The sequence below is a fragment of the Sinocyclocheilus rhinocerous genome, unplaced genomic scaffold (genome assembly GCF_001515625.1).
Source record: "Sinocyclocheilus rhinocerous isolate Xijiao unplaced genomic scaffold, SAMN03320098_v1.1 scaffold1725, whole genome shotgun sequence".
In the NCBI taxonomy this organism is placed as follows: Eukaryota; Metazoa; Chordata; class Actinopteri; order Cypriniformes; family Cyprinidae; genus Sinocyclocheilus; species Sinocyclocheilus rhinocerous.
This window is the reverse complement of record NW_015627232.1, coordinates 987788-1003965: the sequence shown is the minus strand read 5'-3', so window position 1 is coordinate 1003965 and position 16178 is coordinate 987788. Positions and strand designations below refer to the sequence as shown.

Here is a 16178-nt window from a genome sequence, read left to right as displayed (position 1 = left end):
CTACAGTACTGATACTGTAAATGAAAATACGGTAATAATACTGTAAATAAAATACAGTAAAGACAATGTACTGTAAATGCCATTACAGTACTGATACTGTAAATGAAAATACAGTAATAATACTGTAAATAAAAGTAAGTAAAGACATTACTGTACTGTAAATGCAATTACAGTACTAATACTGTAAACATTTTTACAGTAAATTACTGGCATCCAGCTGCCAGTAAGTTACTGTAAAATTTACAGCAACCTATTTACAGTGTATATATATATATATATATAAAAACATACTGTATATAATAACCCATTGGACAAAATGTTCTTTTTTTTTAAAATTATTAAAATGTTCTTCACACTAAGAAAAGATTGTTCTTTTAAAAACTGTTAACTGAAAAAGGCTCTTCAGGAAATCCAAAATGGTTTTTCTATCCACCTTATTCCTAAACGCGGAAGTAAGCCTATGGGCGAGATTTCCAGTTCATTAGCCGCTATAGGAAAGTAACGAGAAGAATAACAACGTACAGTAAATGGTAAAACGGTTTGCACTACAAACCAGTGTGCTCATAATTAAGATAATACATTAAAATAATATGGTAAGACACAAATTTGCACTATCAAGCAGCAAAATGAGCTGTTTTGTACAGCTAAAAATAGCTGGAAGCCAATGTGACCGGAAGCAAGACCCATAAAATTTACAGATGGCCACGTCCATTTTTACGGGAAGAATATGGATTGCATTGCTGCAAAAAATAATAATAATTAAAAAAAAAATAAAAAAAAAAATTAAAAAAAAAAAATATATATATATAAAACCTTTATTTTCAATAGTGTACAAAGGGTCCTTCATATCGGGAAAAATATTATTTAGATGATTAAAATATTATTCATGACACTTTAACTTTGACTTTGATTATTAAAATGTTCTTCACACTGTTCACTTAAGGGTTATTTGTGGAACCAAAAAACGTTCTTCTGTAGCAACCTCTTTTTGAAATGTTGAAACATATTTTTAGGAGTGTTAAAAAAAATGTGAGCTTTTATTGTTAGAGCATATATGCTGAGGTTACTACAAATAAATCTTCACATCCATGCATTTATTTCTAAAATATTCCTGTAGTAAGTACAGTCATTATGGCAAAATAAACTCCCAACTCGTCTGGCATTTCTCAGTCTCCCCTCACATAATAAAATTATTTGAACTCCAATTTCAGGTGCATATCTTTATTTGTTTTATTAGCAGATGAACTTCTTGAGGGTCCTGATCACCCTTTCGGGTTTATTTTACAGTAATGACCCGCTGACTGTGTGTTACCCCTAGCATGAGGTCGTTAACGATGCTTTCAGAATTACTACCACAACATTACATTTTCAAAGTAGCCCACCAGCATGAGACATGCACTTTAAATCCAGGAATTCTCAGTCCCTCTTGCCGATTAGTGGGCATTAAGGAGTTGGGTGGGGTTAAAGAAAGAATATCTTCCTTTTGTTGTAGTGAAGAAGGCGGGGTCTTGTCTTCTTCGCTGTGACTTCCGGAGGCCGAAGGGGGTGACATAAGGAAAGGAGCACCCTCTCCGGCGCAGTACCACTGAGCGCGGCTAGAGGGCGCCGCTGAGAGCGCTGCTCTGCCGTTGAACTGCGCGAGCGAGCGGAGCCTCAGTACCAGACCGAGAGCAGCACGGATCAGTGCCGGAGAGAGACGGAGGGACAATTTTGTCGCTACATGCCGCCGCTACCGCACGGAACATTATAACGCAGCGGAAAACGGCCAACTCTATCGGTTTCTTCATAAAGTACGGAATTTAAACGATGTACTGTTCGGGAGGCGTGATGCTGGGGCTTCTCGCCGCTCTGCAGGTACGTTAACGTTAAAATCGAGGGTCCGACAAGCGATGTGCGCTCGGGCGCGATGCTGCTTTATGTTTGAGCTTTGGCGTATTTGCTGTGGTGTTTGTAAACAGTGGAGAAATTATTGGTGTGCAGAATACAAATAAACGATTTTGCTTAGTGGCAGGATATTTAAATAGGGCGATAGTTAGATCATATTCAGTATAATAGGTTTTTCGGTTTGTCTCGACTTCATGTCGCATCTAATTTGCTTGCTATGCAATTCTAAAGAGTCTTTATTTTATTATTCTCGCTTCAGAGTGACTCACAAGAGGTTTAGTCTCTGTGTGCGATGGCTTTATGTTGTGTAGCCGTTAGATTGTGTACTAGCAGCCCCGTTTAAACCGTCCTGTGCTGAACCGGAGCCAGTCGCAGATGAATGCGGGTTTTCAAACGCGCTCTCGCTTCTTTTGGCACGAGATGGAAAAGTTGCCCTTTGGGGAGGTGATTAGGTCACAATGGTCCCTTTCCGAGTTCCGACTGATGAAACAGATGTAACAATAATCAGTTAATGAACAGCTCATTGAGGTGCCCTCTTCCGCCGACTCTGTCTCTTTTAGATGTGCAAATGCGAAATCTCACGGCGAACGACGGCTCTGTGCGCAACCCAGATATGACAAATCAGTCTGACCCGGATCAGCGATCGGAGAAATGAATCGTGCTGTCAGGTTTTGGGTCCGCTGCCCTCCGAATTGCTGAAAATGCAGAGTCCAGCAGAATTAACATTTGAACGCAGGGAGCAGTCATGCTATGTTTCCATCAGCCTTCTCATATGAGAAATTGCTAGCAAATTGTTATGTTGTGATGGAACCAAACGTGTGAAAAATCTGCATGGCAATAAAGTTAACATTTGGCCATCGGCCATTTGGCCCGGGTTTCAATGTTTTTATTGTGTTTGTGGTCTGCAGTTGCAGAATTTGCAGTCCTGACCTCGTAAATGTATTATTGCGGCACGTTTTTAAAGTGTAACTTTAACTAATGTCGCGTTTTACTACTGTTTGTGTGTGATATAACGGTTCCACATGTTTAAAAACCCGCTGCTGTTTGATAGCGACGTGCGATTGGTGAACGAGTCATTCTTTGGAGTCGAATCTTTCCAGTGAATCATTAGAACTGGTTATGTGAGCGAATTGGGCTGAGTTGTTCTCGAGCCGACAACTCACTGATTTATTGAACCGAGAATCGTCCGATTCGTAACGAGCCTGTTAAAAATTAAACGTGCTGGAAAAAATATTAAAATACAGAGCTGTTTAAAAACATTGTTATAGCAAAAAACGCTTTCATCCAAGAGATACGAATGATTTTTTATATTGTTTAATATAAATACAAATTACATTTGCGTGCTTAATGTTTTTATGAACTGAATCATGACTGCAACAAACTGAACTGAAACACGTGTAATTATAATAAACAGACTTATTAATAAAAACATAATTAATCGAATATTTAGAGCATAGAATATACAACACTGTAACTGTCAAGAACCAAGTGATGATGTAAAAGAATCGTTTTTTTTTTAAATAAAAGATTCTTTGAAGTGATCTGTTTGAAAAAAAAGAATCACTGCATGTTTAAATGGGCTTAATTTTGATTTATAAACCCCAATCTCACTGTAATTTATCTGAGGCACTATAACGCCATAGTGACATAGCGGCTTTATATGCTCTTTCTGCTTCTGATTCTTCATGTCAGCAGGGCCGCTGATGTGGCTCCATCTAGAATCATTCGCTCTGTGTGGATGTGCCGAGGCAGCATATTGCTAAGCAATTGCTGACAGGACAGTTTAAAGTCAGATTTTCAAACACACCCCTGTAGTGCCAGCTTTATATAGGCGTTCTGCAGATATATCATCAGCAAGGCAGCTGGAGATGACGACATCAAAATCCTGATCAGCTCTCGGTTGATGATGATCTTTGTTAGCACAAAAGCAAATGTTGGATGGGTCGTTGTGGGTAGGACATTAAGTCAGCATCCACCGAGCTAACAAGTAATTAACATGTTTGATAAATTGACTATGGGGCCGTTAACAAACACAGCCAGCCGTCTTCTTCAAGCCTCTGATCTTATTCCAACACAAAGAGGCTGTTTCTCAGTGGACGTCACCTTTGATCTTCTCAAGCCTCTTTTAAAAACCATATTCACCTATTTGCCTACACTGAGAGCCTGACTTTGTGTGTCATATCAGATGCTATTAAGACGGAATGACTCAAAGCTGGTCGATTATTTTTCTAATAAGACAAGGCAAGTATGAATTAGGCTTTGTCCTGAGCGTTAAACGCTAGGTGTGCGCGCCTGTTTTAAGCGTAAACCTTAAAGGAGGGTTTGTGACTTGTCGCCGGAGTGCTTTCACCAGCTGCGCGAGTGTGTGTTTGTGTTTTTATGTGCTAAGTGCTCCACCAGACCATGCCATTCAAGGTAGAGTGTGCGTAGCCTGGTCAGCTCTGCTTTTCTAATGTCTCGCCCTCCTGACCTCATCAGTCTAATTACACCCACCTCAAAATAACAGATGCCCCAGCGCCGGAGGGGGAGGAGGTGAGATAGAAACCCCTCGCTATACTTGAATAAAAAGAAATGGAGCAACGCAGTAAATCGTCATGCAATGAGCCTTATTTAATTTCGCCGTTCTGCTGCAAATTAGCGAGTAATCGGTGAAAAATACAATAGCATTGCTAATTCAAAGAGTTCATTTGTAGCCTGATCAATGGACTCGGCGGCTCTGGAATGTCTCATCACGGTGCTTTTCTTGAGCAGAGTTCTGCCTCATTTCCTCTGTTTATGGTGAAAGAGCGTGATCGTTATGTCCATCGATTCCTCTCGGGATTCTGGATATTTGGCTCTCGCTGTGGTGTAGGTTTGCCCGTGCTGTTTATTAATCACCATTAATCGGGGGATTAATTTGTCTGGTGCTTTTGTGTTTTTGGCAGGTGGCAGTCCAGGGCACGGGGGCGATGCCGTGTCAGCCGGGTTTCACTGAGAACGAGTACAACGTCATGACCGCCGACGTCATCACCGAGGGACAAGTTCTGCTCAAAGGTAAACAGAGATGTTTGCATTTATTTTCCTGATAAACGCCAATCGAACCGGTGCGGCAAAACGCTCCCTCACCAGGCTTCGATTTCCACCCTGATTCTGTTGGGAAGAGAAAGAGAGAGAGAAGGGAGGGTGGGGGAAGGGTGGGCTTTATGTGTGTATGTGAAAGAACGAGATGGGGTGTTAGGGTTGCTTTAGCTGGGGGTGTTTATAAAGGGGGATATGTGTGTGAGAGAAAGAAAAAAGCAGGAGGAGGGGAACACCTCAGTGTTTTGGTGGAATGTGTTTTGAAGGGCCACAGTGTGAAATATTTGGGCGGCTGAATCGCCCTCCCCCACCGTGCTCAAAACCCCCCTGTTGTGATCAATAGCATTGATTAGACCAGCCCGTATCCATACAGTCAGTCGATGGCACAGATCCCAGTTAGCCATCTCAATATATTCAGTCAATCCGGCAGGGGCCACATTTGTGCTGCGGTTGTAAACTTTGGAGACCTTGAAACATCCGTGTGTCACGTCTAATTACAACAGCGTAAAAAGAGCATAACTATGTGTTTTCCAGTAGATAAACTAAACTAAACCACCAGTTACACCCATGACTTGTGATTCAGTCGAAATACGTTATTGCAAAATTAGCGATGCACCAAAATAAAATTTTGAGCCGAAATGCTAATAATAGTTTTTATTGAGCTGAAAGTTTTTAGTAATCAAATTTGGTTATTTGAACTGCCCCTGCTGTTCAAGGTGTCGTGTTCTCAGGTAATAAATGAAGCCAGCCATAGTAAAGTTCTTTGGCAGCAAGCTGTCTCCTGATATTTCAGCCCCCCAAAAAAAATGGTGGTGAAAAATTTTTACTCAGAAATTTCTAGTAAATTTCACAAATAATTACAAAGAAATAATAAGTAACACATTGAAACATTATATTTTGAAGTAGAGAGACTGAAAAGTATTTTCTTATATTCCAATAAACTTAAAGCTGCAGTCCGTAACTTTTCGCGCTCTATAGCGGTTAATAAACAGAACTGCGTGCATCTTGCGGAAGAGCATTGTAGCCGGAGCTACTTCTCTGTTTATGTCTATGACAAATCACGCAGGTATTGGGCTACTCCGCAGTGGTGCCAACCCGAACCAGTCTAAAATAGTCAGAATATACACACTGATTATTTGGAAAATGGATTCATGATGTACTCGCTTATTATATAAATGTTATAAATTTTGAACACAAAAAGTTACGGACTGAGGCTTTTTACACTGCTGACATGTTTACCTGTAGTGTGGATGAAATAGAGTCTGAAACAGTCAAAACTCGCTGTCAGAGACATGCTAATTAAATAATTGTTTCAGTCAAATTATTTTTAACCCTCAAAACTATTTAATCTGAAACCAAAACTGCTTTTTTTGCTGTTTCGGCAGAATATTTTTTGGTTGTGCGTCACTAAGCAAAATATTTTTGTCCCAGAGAGCCGTGGAGTTGTTCTTTTTCTTGTCTAAAAGTGTTATGCGACTTTTAACAAGTGACATATTTTTACATTTCCATATCGTTGACTTATTCATGGGTTACTGTGGAAGAGAAAGTCCTAGAATACGAACAGACGGTCGCAAGCTGTAGCTTTGTGCCTCTTGAGGTCTATTTGCGAACTGTGGGACACACACACACTCACAAACATGCACACACACCTGTGACAGTTACAATAAAAGTAATAACACTTGCTTTAAATTTCACACTGAGAGTCGACATATCACACCCTGATAGGAATTTCCCAAGTGAGTGTGTGTGAGTCAGGAACTGCTGATGGCCAAGTTGTATCGCGCTCACAAAGACTGGTCATTTGATCTCACAGTTGACTCACTGATTCACTTCCTATGTCCTTTTCTGTAGAAAGGTGAGCTGTATCGCAGTGGCCACATGAACACAAAAGCGGTTCTCGTTTCATTACCATTTCAGCCTGTACGGTTAGCAAGTCAATGTGAACTCTGTTAAGCACAGTGCCTTTTGCCAAAGGATGCAAAAATTCACTTCCCATCATCCTCCTCCCTCCCCCTTCACTCTTTCTCGATCTCCCCCCTCCTGACAGAGGACTCGGGGAGTCTCTTGTTAAACATGAGGTAGATGTTTTGTGTCACTGACATTCATTCATCACATCCTTTTTAGGCAAATGACTTAGGGATGAAGACTTTCTCTTCTCCCCTGCAGCCTCTCTTTCACTTTCTCTCTCCCTCAGTCCCTCCTTTTCTTTTTAAGTGGGACAGAGAAATGTACAGTTAGTGCTGTCTCGCTGAGCCCACTCTGTGATTCCTACCCAAAGAATGTGCTTATGTAGTCTTTGCTGCTCTGAAGGATTTTAATTCACTTCCTGTGGGTCTGGAAGATGTAGATATAAAGTGAAAAACATGGCTTTTTTTTAGTCTTTTGACGGTTTATTGCATTTTTATATTTGTATGTCAGTTGACAACAGCCATTGTTTGCTAAGCAGATTTAAAATGAGTAATGTAAGAAATAAAATACAGTAAACATGTAATGAAAAAAAATCAAAGCATCTTATTTGTAATAGTTGCTCAATTTCATTTATATGCATTAATATACATACATACAAGTAAACAGCAATATTTACATCTAAATACACATACAATGTTTTTATTTTTGCTGTTCAAAAGTTTGGACCTCTTATCTTTACCAAAGCTGCATTTATTTTGATCAGAAAAATGCGAAGCTGAATTTTCAACATATGATACTTCAGAAATCATTTTAATATGCTCATTTGGTGATCAAGAAACATTTACTGTTATTATTGGTAATTTTGAAAACAGATGCACTGCTTAACAGAACTGTGGTGTGTGTGTATATATATACAGTGAATGATTTCACAAACAAAGGACTGAATCAGTAATAATTTCATTGGACAGTTTGTGGAAATTTATCAAAAATACCAAGTCAGTTTTGTTCATTTTAAGTTTAAATCTGAGACATTCAGATGAAGAGTTTATTCTCACATCCTTTTTCGGAAACCTAATGGCCAAATAAAAAGCATGTTAAAATCATTGTGCTTTCCAAGTTGCTTAGTTTTATATTGCCAGCAAAACCATCTGAAACATATCATGAATATTCATGGCATGCACAGCCCTACATGCCAATAAACCATTTTTTTTTTCTTTTAGGCCTCCTAAGCCTCTTCTCCAGCTTTCATCTGTTTTTCTTTTCCTCATATAATTCTCCCATCTCTTCTGAACAGAGATACTGCTTTGAAGTTTTAAGACAAACTTGTTTTACTAGAGGAGTCATTTTGTAACTTTTTTCCCATGAAATACCTTACTCAAGCCTCTTTTAACCACTGAGAATGTCCACTCCACAAATTTCTCTCTCTCCGTGTCCTCCTTGTGTTCACAGGAACCTGTTTTTACCTCGTTTGATCTGTTTTAAAACAGGAGAGAGCAAATGATCAGAGGAAGATGCAGTAGGTGAGAGGTGATTACCATATCGCACGCATCGCACCGCGCCGGAAGGCGGTGTTTGTTTTTGATCACTTCCGATTAGAGCCTATGAAACCCAACTTTCAGTTCTGCCTGTTTTTGTGAACAAGTAAAAGAGCTGAAAAACAATAATGAGTCAACACAGAGAAGGGGGAGAGAGTGACAGAGACAGAGTGGCTTTTTTGTCTGGCCCATGTGGGGGCTGTTGGTCACTGAGATTGACCAATCAGAACGCGGCTGTGAGGTCATCAGCATGCGGTTCACTGCCCCTCAATGGGCTGACTGAGGTGGAATTAAAAAAGGTTACGGGAATACAGAGAGCAAGGGGAGCGAGTGAGAAACAAAACACTGAGAGAAAGAGAGAGGTAGATTTGGGGGGTTGGCCCTCCTGGTGCTTTGTCCCTTCAGTGTTTTTAAATTAAATATGAAGTACCTAATGAGCTGTCTAAAGATTACCAAGCGTGCTATTGTCTTATTTGTTCAGGCACCGAAATTCTTTGTTGTGTGCATATACATGTGATAATGAACTGACATTTTTAATTAACCAAAAAAGAAACATAAAAACCCCGGGTGAGAGGAAGCTTTGCAGGAGTGGATTGTTCTCTACAGTTCACCATCAAAATCTGAGTCCCAGAGTTCAGTTCAGTCCTAATTCGCCCGTTTACTTGAGTGACAGCGCGAGTCACCCAGTTTGGCCTTTGCTGTCATTGTTTTTAAAGATCACATCGCCAACGACTGTGCTTTCCATCTTCATTTAAAGCTATAGTTCAACCAAAAAAGAAAAATGAAATCGTTTACTCAACCTCATGTCGTTCCAAACTTGTGTGACTTTCATTTTCCTGTGGAAGAAAAAAAAATACATATATTTCAAAAAATGTCTCGGTGGGTTTTTTTGTCCGTTTATTGAAAGTAAAAGTAAAATCTTCATTTAAAGTAGTAGTTCACCCAAAAATGAAAATTCTGTCATCTTTTACTCACCCTCATGCTGTTCTGAACTTGTATGACTTTCATTTTCCTCTGGAACACACACACACACACACACACACACATTGAAAGTCAGTAGGGTCCAATGTTGTCTGCAGAAGGATGGAAGTCATAGAGATTTAGGATGACAATTTTCATTTTTAGGTAAGCTATCCCTTTAAGACTGGAAAAATATGCACAAACCATTTTCACAATTCTTTAAATGCAACAGGAGGATGGGACGTGCTTAATTAATGGCTGTGTGGAAAGGTAGTCTGTGTTAAAGAGGTAAAGTAGAAGGGATGAGAGTAAAACGTGACCTCTCTAAAGCCTCAGCTCTGATCCGCATACGGTCAAACCTCTGGGCTTGACAAACGCTCTCTCTCTCTCTCCCGGTAGGATTTGGCCACATGGACTTCATTACCCTAAATCGATCTGGCAAAACCAAGACCCTAAGAGTATTGATCAGAGCATGCATATATGAGAGAGCTGATGCATGTGAAAAACGAAAGAAAGAGAGAAGAAAGAAAGGATTAATCCTTGGGTAGTGAACCTGGGATAGACAAAAAATAGACCTTTGGTGGTTACAGTTCAATATAAATTGGGGTGGTCTGTACCAGACATACCAGGATTACTGTGGACCACGAGATCCGGCGCTCTCTCATTAGCGTCTGTGTGTATGTGCACCTGTTGCGCTAAATCGCTGTAAAAAATCTCAGTTTCAGCACCACAATGTTTCTTTAGTCAGCTGGTCTGAAGGTTTGGTGCGGCGGGGGGAGGCGTGGAACCCATCCAGTGTGACATCAGCCCTTTCCACAGATATTTTTAGAGAAGTGCTTTGCTCTAACACATAAGCTGTATTTTCGAAGAGTAAAGAATGACATCAGACACGACTCAAGCTGTGTTCAATGGTTATCATTGGCTGCTTATGGAGCTGGATTGTAGTTTTGGCAAAGCTTAAGCAGGGATCAACAATAAGGATTTTTTTCTCATGGCCCAGTCTGGCCAGTAGATCAGATTTGCACTCGCCCTGCCAATATTTTCACAAGGCCCCATCACAAATTCTGTTTTTAGCATGTTTAAAAACAGCAGTGTTAAAAAAAAATAGTAAAATAAAATAAATGTATTATAAGTAAAAATGTATATAATATAAAAAATCATATTAAATAGATAATGAGCAACACATGTAGTATATAAATTGTTGAATTTTTAATATTTAAAAATTGTTAAAAACATGGAAAAGGTTGTCACAAGGCGTATCATTACTTACCTACATATTTAAATGTGCTAGAAAATATGAATGTAAAATATACAATTGATTATAATGAAATGTAAATATACTATAAAATATGATATAAAGTATACATTTAAATATAAAATATATTAATATATTTAGATTAAATAAATATAATTCATTAGAATGAAATATAAATAAACGACAAAATATGAGTATGAAATATACATGTAAAATATATATTATAATATTTTTGTTAAATAAATATTAAATTTTTTATTTCATTAATATACATGTAAAATATATAATATTATAATATTTTTGTTAAATAAATATTTAATTTTTTATTTCATTTAACAATATAGTTCATAAAAAATTCAATATTACTAATTTGTTTATTATTTTTAACCCATTCTAACTTGTGTAAGACTATCACACCTATACCTATTGCTATTTAACATATTTAAATGTAGAAAGTTATTATTATAATTAGAAAAATATTATTATAAAATACAATATATTATAATTAAAATAAATAAATATGTAATGTAAATTTTTATAAATATAATGCATTTTATATAATAATATTAATGCTAATATAAAACAGTATGTAAAATATATAATCATTTTAAATATATTTATATAAAATTAAAATTAAAATTTTTGTAAAAAAATAAAAATAAAATTGTAATTAAATAATTAAAAGTTGACATTTAAGAATTCAACAATCATGTTCAGTACATCACAAAAAGAAAAAAAAGCACCTTAATAACGAGCGTAATACATAGTGACAGTGCAACAGTTGGCCAACAGAGCAAGCGACTGTCCTGTCAACTGGCCCAAACTCTCTCCCACACAGTAAATTTGAAATCCGGAGGAACAACCATCCTGATCACAAACCAGATCAAATTTCTTACCAGGATATAAACCATGTACAAGTTTTAGGTGCCAAATTAATTTGGCTATTGTAGCAAACAGTGATTTACAGATGTAGCATCTAAACATAATTCAAAATACTCTTATTTGAAAACTGACACTTCTGGTGTTAGACCCATTCTGTTCAGTGTTGATCCAACACTTTATTTTAACACTTTATTGTAACACTGGAAAATCAACACTGGTAAATTTACTGTGCACTGGGCCCGGGCCGTCTTTATTGTTGAACCATTTTTTCAAGACTGCTTGAGGGTGTTGGAACGCTAAGCAAACACAATCACAAGTCATTCTGTCCTTCTCTATCTGTCTCTCTCTCACGTGCACACGTAAGCCCCTTTTGACTGTTGGGGGATTATTATTGGGTGCTTTGGTGTCATGGCAACTGTCTGATTCCATTCTCTCAGGCTTTTTGTTGTCAGAGGTCAGGTGACCCAAAAACTCTGTTGTCTCTAATTTTGCACAGGACTTTATTTCTCACACGCATGCTTTCAAACGCTCTACGCAAGTTCATACGGGATGCCCTAGTTTCCGTAGTAATGATGGATTCCTTCCCACTGTGCTGACCATATTGGATCGAGGGGAGGGGTGGAGAGAGGAGAGGAGAGAAACAGAGGAGAAAAAGAGGAAACATGGGTGTGGTTTGAGTTTTCATACTCAGAGGATTATTGATCGTTGAACAGAAGGTATTTTAGACGTAATTTACGCAGTAATGGTGTTTAACCGCAGGAAACGGGTAATTATGTGGCGTGTATGCTAATCATAGCGTGGTTACGCGGTGAGAAAGAGATCCCCATCGGATCGCGACTCTCGCTCTGTTTCTGAGCGTGTTTATGCAGCAATGGCTGTAAAAGGCTGTTTTTGTGTCATCGTAGGCTGACCGTTGATAAACAGAGCCCGCGGTTCAGAAGCCCACTGCTCACGATCTCTCCCACACACACACACACTGGTCAGCGCCGCTGACCTCTACGTGCCTGGAGTTTGCGGTTGGGTGCATGCCTGGGTGACTGCGTGCTGCAGCGCTGGGAGAATGCGGGGGCGGCTGAACTACACTGAAGTCTGGTTTCAATCATCAGGCCGAGGCAGGGGCTTTTGGGGGAGAGGATGATTGAGAGATATGAAGGTTTGATCCAAATGCTGGAGTGGAATGGAGAGCACAGTCAAGGTTTACAACATGTTACAAGTAGGGATGGGTCAAGATGGTCAATTAGTCCAAGAACCAACTAGTCAGTTAGTGAGGACTAGTTCATCCAGATTTTTTTCTGATTTATTATTGTTATTGTTATTAAGAAGAAGAAAAAATAATTTATTAGTTTTATATATGTATACAATATCTACTTTTCATATAATAATAATAACAATAATAATAATAAAGTATACAATATATTTTGTTCCTATAATAATAATAGCGCTGGGAGAATGCGGGGGCGGCTGAACTACACTGAAGTCTGGTTTCAATCATCAGGCCGAGGCAGGGGCTTTTGGGGGAGAGGATGATTGAGAGATATGAAGGTTTGATCCAAATGCTGGAGTGGAATGGAGAGCACAGTCAAGGTTTACAACATGTTACAAGTAGGGATGGGTCAAGATGGTCAATTAGTCCAAGAACTGGAACTTTGAGTGTTGAGACTGACATAATAAAATAATAATAATAATAATAATTAGTATTATTGTTTATTTATGAATAATTACTAAATTATATATATATAATGCAAAGCAAATAATTACATATTATAAATAATTATAGAAATAATTGATAAATTAATGTGTGTGTGTGTGTGTGTGTGTGTGTGTGCGTGCGCGCATGCGACCCTGGCTGTGAAAACCCAGCTAAAGTCATGTTTTGGTGATTTTCTGTTTTCTACATAAAATCATCCTTCATAAAGTAAAGAACATTCTTGATATCTTAACAACAACAACCTTGATATCTTTATACTGACTTGAGTAAGACCATGTCAAAGATTTAAATCATAATGAAATTAATGGTTGAAATCAAATTTTGATGCTTGTTATCTCATAATTAGATTTTGAGACTTTAGCCTGGATTTCACAGAGAGGGTCACATATACATATGTAGAATAGTATATAGTATACTATCAATTACTTAACTAGTTAACCAAGTTTTTTAACAATTTTTTTTTAAAGTACTTAACTATTTTTAATAGGTTATTTTCCACATTACTAGTTAAAAGAAAGAAAACAGTTCAGACAGAAAAACTGGACAGAAACAAATTACTGGATTTAATATTTTTCTTGTTCATTTTAGATGGTGATTGTGAATTTATGAATCATTCCTGAATCCTGTTAGTGTGTCGCAGTTACATGGAAAGGCCAATTATGATGTCATCAATACCATCCCAGTGATTCACAGTGCTCATAAACAAAACACCACCGTGCTAAAACAGCCCACTGAAGGGAGCGATGCTTTTCTCCCTGTGTCTGTGTGTGTGTGTGTGTGGATTTGTGTCTCTCTGTGTCTGTGTGTGTGTGTGTGTGTGTGTGTGTGTGTGTGTGTGTGTGTGTGTGTGTGTGTATAGATGTGCTCCTATGGCCGTGGTCTATTTCATGCTCTGCCAAATCTCTCCTTCTCCCATCCTGCAGAGGGAAGATACGGGACACACACTTTTAGCATACAGTTGTGTGTGTGTGTGTGTGTGTGTTGGATGGTACAAAATGCCTTGCAGGAGCTCTTTTAATGCTTTATTAGTGTTTATGTTGCCTTGACTTGTGGCGCGTACGGCTACCGCAGACGTGAAGAATGCGAGTCGACGCACTTCAAATACACACACATTCCAGCGAACCCAGCAGACGTTACCCCATCTCCATCTCGCCGCCTGTCCAAAACACCCTCCCCCTCACCCCTAACCTGGCTGGTATTTGTGTTATTCTAATCTCCATCCATAAAGGGTTACAGACATAAACGTAATTGTGCATGAGTGTAGGAACTATTATTCGATAATGGTAAACGACGGATTAATCCCGTCCTAATGGCATCTGACAACAACACTGGATTTCCGTTTTGCACATACGCATGTGTGTGTGTATATATATGGATGTATAATGCCATCAGAGCCCACCGGTTGACAGCTGTAAGTACCCCCTACCCTCAAGCCCCCCGACAATCAGGATAAGCCTAGATCGGTATGTCTCAAACAAATGCGTCATTTTTTCCCCCTCTGTCTAAGTGTGTGTGTGTGTGTGTGTTTTTACAGGAGTTAGGATAGCCTACATCAGAGAGGGGACAGCTGGACAGGCATTACACTCTTCCTCTCATTCCCCTTCTCCTCACACCTCTGCTTCTGCTATCAGCTCGCTCACCGATTTAGGTGTGTCAGCAGTTAAGCGAGGGGAGAGAGTGGGAAGTGGAATTCTTGCGTTTTTCCGTAAGATGGAGGGATATATTTGGATCGGGGTAAAGCTAGCATGACCTTAATACAGGACAATGGATCGCAGCTGTGCCCGTTATGGGTCCGCTTTTTTAAACGCACACACGCACAACAGGAGAGGAAGGAATGGCGATTAAAGATGATTTCTCTGGTGTTTAATGAGAAAAGACATAGCTGGCACAGGAGTTAGCGGGTGCAGGAGGTGATAATTGGAGCGGCTCATGTGACTTCTGTTCTCCAGCTTAAAGCTGTAGTTCACCCAAAAATCATTTAGTTAGTCTGGTGACAGTCCAAAACTTGGACTTTGTGAAACACAACAGTGAGACGTAAAAGGAGATGTTATGCAGAATGGACAAGCAGGCTCTTTACAATGAAAGTGGATGGTGGTTTGTAATGTCAAACATTCAAAATCACAAAAAATAAACTTGAGTCATACATAAAACAGATAAGAAACAGATTTCATTTCTGAAATAGTACTAATAAAGTGCATGTGCTTTACAGAGTAACCATGTTTGTATTTATCATCAATAACTTCAATTTTATACATTTTTACTATATAATTCTTGCTTGTTCCACAGCAAGCCATATTTTAACTATGTTTATACTTCGTAAGTGAATACATTTAATTTTCACAATCAACAAATGTATGCTGCTTCTTAGCAGTCTGAATAAATGTATTTTGAAAATATGATTAATTAAAATCAAAAGATGCAAATAGTTAATAACAAACTACGCCATGATTTTTGTGAACACACCTACTATAGTGAAGTGTGTAGCCTCATGGCTTTGAATTTCTTATACTAAATTTTGTTTGTGTATTTTGTAAATATTTACCCTTATTTGTTCTGTTTTTCTCTGACCTATTTTTAATAATCCCATAATATTCACCATCTTACTGTTTTTTGTTGCTTGAAGTCTTACTCTGTAGCCTATATATATATTTTTTTTTATTTTTTTTTTTTGCATTCATTATTACCTGTTCTACATTTTCCCTACATTTACTTGTTTCCCGTTTATCTGTTAATATACAATATCTTTCTGTCATAGATTTTCATACTTGATTTGAAATATGTCACATAACAATCAGTAATTACTATAAACATCTTCCTGTTGAGGTTTCCAAGATGGCCGCCAAGTAAACTGACTTATTTAATTTATGAGCTGCAAATTTCTTACTGAATTAAAAAAAAAAAAAAAGACTTAGTATTACTCTTATGGTTTTTGGCATTATTAATCTCCATTGACTTTCACTTTTGGCATTATTAATCAACATTGACTTTC

At 38.3% G+C, this 16178-nt stretch overlaps 1 protein-coding gene across 1 annotated transcript in view; it reads left to right on the top strand.

Annotated features, from left to right (window-relative positions):
• Positions 1-1642: 1642 nt before the first annotated feature.
• Positions 1643-16178, top strand: part of LOC107723442 (cadherin-2-like) — a 48019-nt gene continuing 33483 nt past the window's right edge. The window contains exons 1-2 of the mRNA XM_016532071.1: positions 1643-1854; positions 4809-4917. Coding sequence (XP_016387557.1) covers positions 1807-1854; positions 4809-4917 — 157 coding nt within the window. The 5' untranslated portion in view covers positions 1643-1806. The remainder of the gene's footprint in view (positions 1855-4808; positions 4918-16178) is intronic.